Source organism: Grampus griseus, assembly GCF_964374135.1.
Source record: "Grampus griseus genome assembly, chromosome: X".
Taxonomy (NCBI): domain Eukaryota; kingdom Metazoa; phylum Chordata; class Mammalia; order Artiodactyla; family Delphinidae; genus Grampus; species Grampus griseus.
This window is the reverse complement of record NC_138999.1, coordinates 47327237-47335709: the sequence shown is the minus strand read 5'-3', so window position 1 is coordinate 47335709 and position 8473 is coordinate 47327237. Positions and strand designations below refer to the sequence as shown.

General features: G+C 48.6%; 1 protein-coding gene across 1 annotated transcript; it reads left to right on the top strand.

Moving 5' to 3' along the window:
* APEX2 (apurinic/apyrimidinic endodeoxyribonuclease 2) lies at window positions 1-7476 on the top strand. Its single transcript, XM_082681637.1, has 6 exons — window positions 1-268; window positions 1261-1344; window positions 1976-2156; window positions 2704-2850; window positions 3594-3663; window positions 6231-7476. The coding sequence occupies exons 1-6, from the start codon at window positions 112-114 to the stop codon at window positions 7134-7136; spliced, it is 1545 nt and encodes a 514-aa protein (XP_082537763.1). The 5' UTR covers window positions 1-111; the 3' UTR covers window positions 7137-7476.
* Window positions 7477-8473: the final 997 nt, after the last annotated feature.

The following is an 8473-nucleotide window of genomic DNA, read 5'->3' as shown; positions in this document are numbered from 1 at the left end:
CTGCGCAAATGCGCGCGCGGAAGGCCAGGCCTGGCGGACACAGGAATTTTCGGGTTTTGGCTCGCACTTACGTGGGGCGCGGGCTTAAAGGCATTGAAGTTAGCTGTCAGCATGTTGCGCGTGGTGAGCTGGAACATCAATGGGATTCGCAGCCCCGTGCAAGGAGTGGGAAACGAGGAGCCCAGCAATTGTACCGCCATGGCCATGGGGCGCATTTTGGACAAGCTGGATGCTGACATCGTCTGTCTTCAGGAGACCAAAGTAACCAGTGAGCGCTCAAGAATTCAGGACCCCTACCACACGTTCCCTTTTCCGCTAACTTTTGCTCTCTGCTCCATATCATTTAACTTTCCCATTTCTCTGTCCTTAGAGTCCTCCCCCTAGAGCCCGTCTGGAATCCCAATCCCCCCTCTATATTTCGCACTCCAGCTAGATCTCCTAATTCCGACATCATCTCCTGGCCTCAGCAGAACCATAATTCCCTCCCCCTTGCAATCTCCATCTTCTTTCAGATCCTCTAATTCCTACTCATTCTCCTGACACAGCTCAGTCCCCCAAATTTCCTCCCGCCACACACTTTCCATCTCCCACTCCCAAGACAGACACCCCCACTTTCCCTTTTCTGCCCCAGTTCATATCCTTTAATTCTCACACCATCTTTGCCCCAGTTTAGACTCCCTAGTTACCTCCTTTTTAAACTTCTATCTCAGATCCCCAGTTCCTCTTATCTCTACCACCATCTCTCCTCCCCAGCTGAGAGCTTCTCATCATTTCTACCTCATGTCCCACCCCAAACTTAGACCCTCTAATTCCCTCTCCCCCACAGCTCAATCCCCTGATTCCTTCCCTCTCCCACCCACCTCCCTCTAAGACCCATTACCTACTTTCCCTCCATCCTCAGTTCAAATCCTTGAATTCCCTCTCCTACCTCCTACTCCCAGCTCAGATTCCCAGTTCTCTCTCCCATATGTCCATTTCCCACCCCCAACTTCCTCCAGTCACCTAGTCACCTAGCCTCCTCCCACCTAATTCTTCACCTCCCATTCAGTAGTCTTCCCCTTTCTCGTAATTCTGATAACAATTCCCTCTCTAGTCCCCACCTTTTTTTAGCTTCTCTTCTTATCATAGGTACTTGATATTCTCTTCTACCCTGGCTCTGATGTGTGCAAGAAATTAGCCTACAGCTGTAATTCCAAGCCTTTCTGTGTCCTGGGTCCTAGTTTTATCTCTGATGTAATCTTACATCTTTTTTTTTTCCAGGGGATGTGCTGACAGAGCCCCTGGCTATCATTGAGGGCTGTAACTCCTATTTCAGCTTCAGCCGAAACCGTAGTGGCTATTCTGGTAAATCGGGCTTTCTGGGGACTTTAAAGTGATGGAGACAGGTGGGAAAGGGTTTTCAATATTTAATGAGAAGGTAATAAGAAATGTAGGCTTTTCATCCAAGAGCTAAAGCCATATCAGGTTATATGAAGGATAATTTTTATGTATAATATTGGATCTCAGAAACACAGTAGTGTGATGGTTAGTTGTATGAGCTCTGGAGCCAGACTGCCTGAGTTTGGATCCTAGCTCACTTCCTAGCTGCGTACCCTCTGGCAAGCTACTTAACCTCTTTATGCCTCAAGTTCCTCAGCTGGAAAATGGAGATAATGTGTACTTCTTAGGGCTATTACAAGGACTAAACTAATTAATCCATGTGATAATAATAATAGCTAACATTTTCTGAGCACCTACCATGTAAAGCACTTAGAATATTAGCTGTTATTAATCTGCAGCTTTTCTAGATGAAGGAACTGAAATTCCAGGGTTTGAGTAGAGGAGTTGCCTCAGGCATCCATGGCCCTTGAGTTGGGGGAGTCATCAAGAGAGCCACACCTGATGAAGATGAGTCGGGTGACCTGTGCAGGGGCAATAGACTGTGCAACAGGCTGTTGGCTGCCAGGCCTGCTTAGAGTACCCTCTCTGTCTCCAGGTGTAGCCACCTTCTGTAAGGACAGTGCTACCCCAGTGGCTGCTGAAGAAGGCCTGAGTGGCCTACTTGCCACTCAGAATGGGGACGTGGGTTGCTACGGAAACATGGATGACTTCACTCAAGAGGAGCTTCGAGCTCTGGATAGTGAGGGCCGGGCCCTCCTCACACAACACAAGATCTGGTAATAGCCCACATCCGCCTGTCACCGAACATTGCTGGTTCAACTCTGTGAATGTGGTGATTCTAAGGCTTGCCTTATAAACATACATTCACCATAGAAAACTTCCCAAACTTGCCTTTCCTGGACTTCAGTCCTGGCAAGGCAACCTGCTATGTGACCCTGAACAAATCATATTCTCTTCTGAGCCTTGAGTTCTCTATTTCTACAGGGGCGGGGGCGGGGGGAGAGGGAGCCTGGCCAGGAGGACTAGCTCTCTTTTTTACCACAGGTGCCTCAGAAGCAAGTTAGCCAACTTTACTGCCCCAGGTTGCTCTCTTTCTGTGTCCTGTCTTTGTGAATGGCAGGACCATCACCTGGTTTACCTGAGTGTCATCCTAGATGTAGTCAGTCCTCAAGTCCTGTGTATGCCAGCTTGTTCATGTCTCTCTATCCCTTTCCTTCACTTCCATCCCACAGACAATCATTAAATGGGAGCCACATGGTGTGGGGAGGGGAAGGGTGGCTTGAAAGTGACCCCTTTTGCGGGGGCCGGTTCTATTCTCCCCAGCACATGGGAAGGGAAGGAGAAGACCTTGACCCTAATCAACGTGTACTGCCCCCATGCGGACCCTGGGAAGCCTGAGCGGCTCGCCTTTAAGATGCGCTTCTATCGCTTGCTGCAGATCCGAGCAGAAGCCCTCCTGGCAGCTGGCAGGTACTGCAAACCTGGGCAGCAAGGCTTCCTTGAGCTTGTCCCGGGTGCCCAGCCCCGTGTCAAGGTCCATTGAGAGGGATATGGGATCTTTGTCTTTTGAGTTCATTTACAGCCTAGTTGTAGACACCAGCAGGCCCACCAGAATAGACCCTGCTGTCTAAGAGCTGTGGGGACCAGGTAAAGTGATACAAATATGAGTTTTGTACTCAGATACCTCTGAGCACCTATCCCAGCTCCTCTTTTACTCACTGTGAGCCCGAAGGCTAGTGTTGCCCCTATTTTCTCTTTTGTAAAATAAGTGTATGAATCCCTACCTCAGAGTATAGTTTTAAGGATGAAATGAGATGAGGAAGGTAACGTACTTGGGAACAAATGAAAAGTCTTATCCCAGGGAGGGACAGGAAAGTGAGGGTAGGTTGACATAATCGAGGGATGCTTCCTAGAGGGAGTGGTACCTGAACTCATCTTTAAAGGACCAGAAAGATGCCATTAGGTAGAGATGAGTGAGACAATCATGTCAAACAGGGAACAGGGTTACCTTTGGAGATCATAATTGTGTTGGTCAGTTGTAAAAGGCATCAAGGTTATACTGAAATTGGAGAGGCAGGCTATTATGACTTGCCGTTGGACCCTACCTTGACCTCTGTGTGGCAGGTGGTCTATCTGAGATCTTGGGCCCAGGAGAAAGTAGATGGGCCAGGACTACTGCTTCCCTTTCTGAACATTCATTTTATGTTTTTCAGCCATGTTATCATTCTGGGGGACCTGAATACAGCTCACCGCCCCATTGACCACTGGGATGCAGTCAACCTGGTAAGGCTCCCTCTAGGCCTTTGACCTCACTCCTGACTATGGTTCTGTTTAGCCAGCCAATCAATGCTTTTTTTTTTTGGCCCAGGGGCAAGCTTCCTTCACGGAAAAGCAGAGCTTAGTTTGAAATTCTATTCTCAAAGCACTGAGGATTGTGCTGTGGACTCAGTTAGTAGTCAGTGCTGGCTCGGCCCCTCAGAGCTCTCAGCATGGTGGTGGGGTATGGACACATGACCAGTCAATTATAGAATGGTGTCTTCAGGGCTGAGGCAGAGACAGCAGCCCAGGAGGTTAGGAGAGCCTGGAAATAGGAGTCGGGCCAGCCAGGACGTCAGGGGAGATATCTTAAAATGGCTGAATCTTAAAAGATGAGTAGAACAGAGCTTTGGGATGGGAAGCAAAGAATTCTAGCATGATGAGCAAAGGATGCAAGGTGAGAATTTGGCTGGTGTGCATTGAGAACTACAAGTCCCATTCTTGTTAGGGGGTGACAGAGAAGGAAGGTGAGTAGCAGGAGATGGGGCTGGAGAGTTTCAGTCAGATTTCAAGAGCCTGGAACTCCACATTGCCTTGATCATTTCCCTAATATACTATGTTTCCTGCTCATGAACCTTCAACACCTCTCTGTTACCTTTGTGATGCAGAGAAAACACACAGGCCTGGCATTCAAAACTCTTTCTTGTCTGCACCCAGTCTCCGTTTCCATCCTCCGCACCGCTACACACTCCATCCACTCCAGCCAGGTTGTCTCCTCTCTGCCCATTGCAAAAGTTATTCTCATTTTGGCTTTTCTCACTGTCCTCTGAATTGGTAGGCATCCGCTCCCTCTGTCTTCTTTTCTTGTGTGAACCTCTCATCTCTGAGTCCTTCTATGCCAATGGTCCTCAACCCTTGAAAGTACATTAGTACAAGGAGCTTTTACAAAAATGTCAATACCTTGGTGCAACCCTAGACCAATTAAATCAGAATCTATTGGGTGTGGAGCCAGGGTAGCAGTATGTTTTGAAAGTTCCCAGGCTGATTTTATTGTATATTCAGGCTTGAGGACCACTGCCCTAGAATCTCCAAGTCAGTTCTCATCATAGCTTGCCTCATAAGGGGAGGGATAAGTAACTTATGCTGGCACAGTCCAACTCAGCAGTAGGCTTGGCTCAAAGAAGAGGCTGTAGGAAAATTCCTTGATTAGTTTGCAGAAGAGCCACAGGAACATAAATGTGTCTCTCAGCTGGGAAAATGAGCAGAAATGAGATAATGAGAGACTGGTGGTGGTGGTGGTGGTGAGGAAGGGAGTGTACACTACAAACTGCAAGCCTTCAATCCTCCCTACCTTATTCCTTATCGGTGTTTACTTAGTCTGTTTTTGCTGCTTCCTGTGATAGTGTTATATACTTTTATGCCTTCTCTTCTTAGTTTAGAAATATCTTAGATATCTCGAGTGCACTTCCTATATTCTTTTTTTCCCAAGGAAAGAGAACTAATAGTACCAGATCACATGAGAAACACAATCTTTCCAAAATAACAGAGTATGTCTACTTCCCACAAGACCAGCTCTTCTAGTCTCATCTCCCTAAATAGTACCATCGTCCTCTTGGTTGCGCCAACCAGAAGCCAGGGAATTGTGTTAGTGTTCTTCTTCTCTACCCCCCTTTCCCATTCAATTGGTCAGTGAGTACTGTTGATTCTAGCTCCAAATCATCTCTTAATTTCATTTTGTCTCCTCTGGCACCACCCTAGTCTAAGTGACCATCACCTCTTGATAGTCAGTCTGGTTGCCCCTCAAGTCTTTTGGGTATACTGTCCCCTCCCTCCACAGGCCCATCACAGAAGTTGTTCTCTCAATTTGTAACACCCTCTGCCTGGGTTACTCTTGCTCAGCCTTCAGATCTGGATCTGGATCTCAGCTCCAGATCACTTCCTGAAAGGAAGCCTTGTTGGTCCCCAAGACAAGATCATGGTCCCACTTTGTCTCTAGTATCGTGCCTGGCACATAATCAGTGTTCTTTGAACATTTGTTGCACTGAATGAGTGGGTGAGTGGATTGGATGGATGATGAATTAGGGATCAGAGCCAAAGGAAGTATTCAGACCTGAAACCCTGGAGCCCCTCAGCTCAGGAAGGGGGTGTGGTCAGTGAAGGCTTTGACACACACAACAAGATAAGCCAAATAGTACCAGAGGGTTTACATGAAAAGGCAACAGGCTTCTTAACTCCTAACCTCAGCCCTACTTCCTGGAGGTAACCACTTTTAACTTGCTGTTTTCCATTCTCTTGGTGAGCAGTTCTGAGAATTGCTTTGATTAACTAACAGCAAGCTTTCAGATCTGGGATTTATGGCCCAGTGCAAGGTAGAGGTAGCCTGATGCAGAGGGGAAAAAGAATCATGGCCTTTTAAATCAGTAAGGGTGGAAAGTGAATCCCAGCTCTGCCAGTTCTGGACTGTATGACCTTAAGCATTCTTCTTTGAAACAACCACATTTTCTTGTCTGTAAAATAAAGCAGTTAATCTAAGCCCCTTCCAGTTCTAGGCGTCTAGTTCTACCTCTTTCTTTGTCCCCCTTCTCTTTCCCCAGGAATGCTTTCAAGAGGACCCAGGTCGCAAGTGGATGGACCACTTGCTCAGTAACCTGGGGTGCCAGGCTGGTTCCCATACGGGACCCTTCATTGATAGCTACCGATGCTTCCATCCAAAGCAGAAGGGGGCCTTCACCTGCTGGTCCACAGTCAGTGGCGCCCGCCATCTGAACTATGGCTCTCGGCTTGACTATGTGCTGGGAGACAGGACCCTGGTCATGGACACCTTTCAGGCCTCCTTCTTGCTGCCTGAGGTGATGGGCTCTGACCACTGCCCCGTGGGTGCAGTCTTAAGCGTGTCTTCTGTGCCGGCAAAACAGTGCCCACCTCTGTGCACCCGCTTCCTCCCTGAGTTTGCAGGCACCCAGCTCAAGATCCTTAGATTCCTAGTTCGTCTCGAACAAGATCCTGTGTTCAGGCAGTCAGCGCTGCAGCTCAGCAATCAAACACCGGTACAGATGCGCCAAAACAAAGCCCGTGTGCGCTCGACCAGGTCTCGGCCAAGTCAAGCTGGTTCCAGTAGAGGCCAAAAAAACCTGATGAGCTACTTCCAGCCATCCTCCAGTCGTCCCCAAGCTTCTTCTAACTTGGAGCTTCCTAGCCTGGGCACCCTCATGACCCCAAAGACCTCAGAAGAGGATGTGATGGCCAATGTGGTGGAGGGGCGGGCCAAGGCTTCAGAGGCCAAGGAAAAGGAGGTACGGACCTCATTCTGGAAGTCTCTGCTGGGGGGGCCCTTGCCCATGCCCCTGTGTGGGGGCCATAGGGAGCCGTGTGTAATGCGAACTGTGAAGAAGCCAGGACCCAACCTGGGCCGCCACTTCTACATGTGTGCCAGGCCCCAGGGTCCTCCCACTGACCCTTCCTCCCGCTGCAGCTTCTTCCTCTGGAGCAGGCCCAGCTGAACCAACCCAGGCCTAGGGATGTCTGGCATGGTTAACCTTGTACATGGTCTGAGGCCAGCTTCCTCCTAAGCTACTTCCTCAAGACCTCCTTCCCACCTCCTCTTCCTCCTCCACCTTCCTCAGGGACCCTTCCCTTTCCTCTTTTTCTTCTTCCTCCAAGGCCTCCCTTCCTCTCTCTTCTTCCTGCCTAGCTCCCCCTCACTGGTGAGCTTCTTTTGTCTTAATGCTGTGACCCAGTCCCCCACCCCACTTCCCACCTTCCTCTCAGAATTACAGAGGAACCAGTTGCCCCAGGAAGTTGTGATTTTAAACCCCTTCCTTCCTTCCTGGGAAATGTATCTGTGCCTAAATAAAGTACGTGTCTTTGTTGTAGTGCACCACGTCATGTGGACATTTTGGATGTGCTCCATAAAGCTGAGTCAGAGACGTTATCTCAGTCCCGGGTTTGCCAACTGCCTGTAACCTGATGATATAACTTCCAGGGAGAGGGGAGGAAGGAGGATTGGTGCTTACCATTAAAGTGCTCTGTTGAGTTGTTGGGGTTCCCTGCACTGCTGAGGTTGGATCAGCAAGGGAGGTGGGTGTGGTGGGGCAGAAAGCTCAAGTGGGCTGTGTAGCTTTAAACCACTGTTTCTCAACTGATGTGTCTCACAGCTGCCACAAATGGGTTACAGGGTAGAAAGAAATGGGTCCCTCAACCCTAGAGTTGCCAGGCAGGACCAGGAATTGCACAAGTTTCAGGAAAGATTGCCTCCTAGACAAGTAATACCATTAATTCACCCAAGCATGCCATGCAAATGTTTTCAGTGTGTTATGACCTAGAAAGTTTGGGAGCATTGCCTTGAACAAGTTGCTTGCTATAGCCAAGCCTCTTTCTCACCTTGGGAAACAGAACTGATAAGTCTTGTTTTATAAGGTGCTGTGAGAAGCAAAGAGGATAATGGATTGAGGAGGACATCCATTCTCTCTGTTGGAAAATATCTCCAAAGTTTTGGGGAACCAGTCTTTTTCTCCAGGCAGATTGGTTTGGGCTGATTCCACCTCCTGGCTTCAGAGGCTACCTGGGGCCTGAGTTTCTGGGCCTACGCATGAAGAGTCAATCCCTGGATTCTTGTTGAAACCATGGGGAAAGAGCCATTTGATATAAACCTGCCAAATGTCCTGGCTCTTTGTTTAACTCACTGTGTAGTTTTTGGCCTCTTGCTCTTTCTGGATCTGTTTCCCTATCAGTAAAATGACCAACAGGTGATCAGTGGTTTCCTCATGGCTCTGCCACTTGTCTGAGGGGGTCAGGTATAATGTAGTTGTCTGTTCTCTGTCAAACAAAGGGCTACAAA

Bases quoted from the DNA above. Each gene is read 5' to 3' on its own strand.
- APEX2 (XM_082681637.1), top strand. From the start codon at position 112: ATGTTGCGCGTGGTGAGCTGGAACATCAATGGGATTCGCAGCCCCGTG. The intron at 269-1,260 runs GTGAGCGCTCAA...TTTTTTTTCCAG, and splicing joins TCAGGAGACCAAAGTAACCA to GGGATGTGCTGACAGAGCCC. The intron at 2,851-3,593 runs GTACTGCAAACC...TATGTTTTTCAG, and splicing joins GCCCTCCTGGCAGCTGGCAG to CCATGTTATCATTCTGGGGG.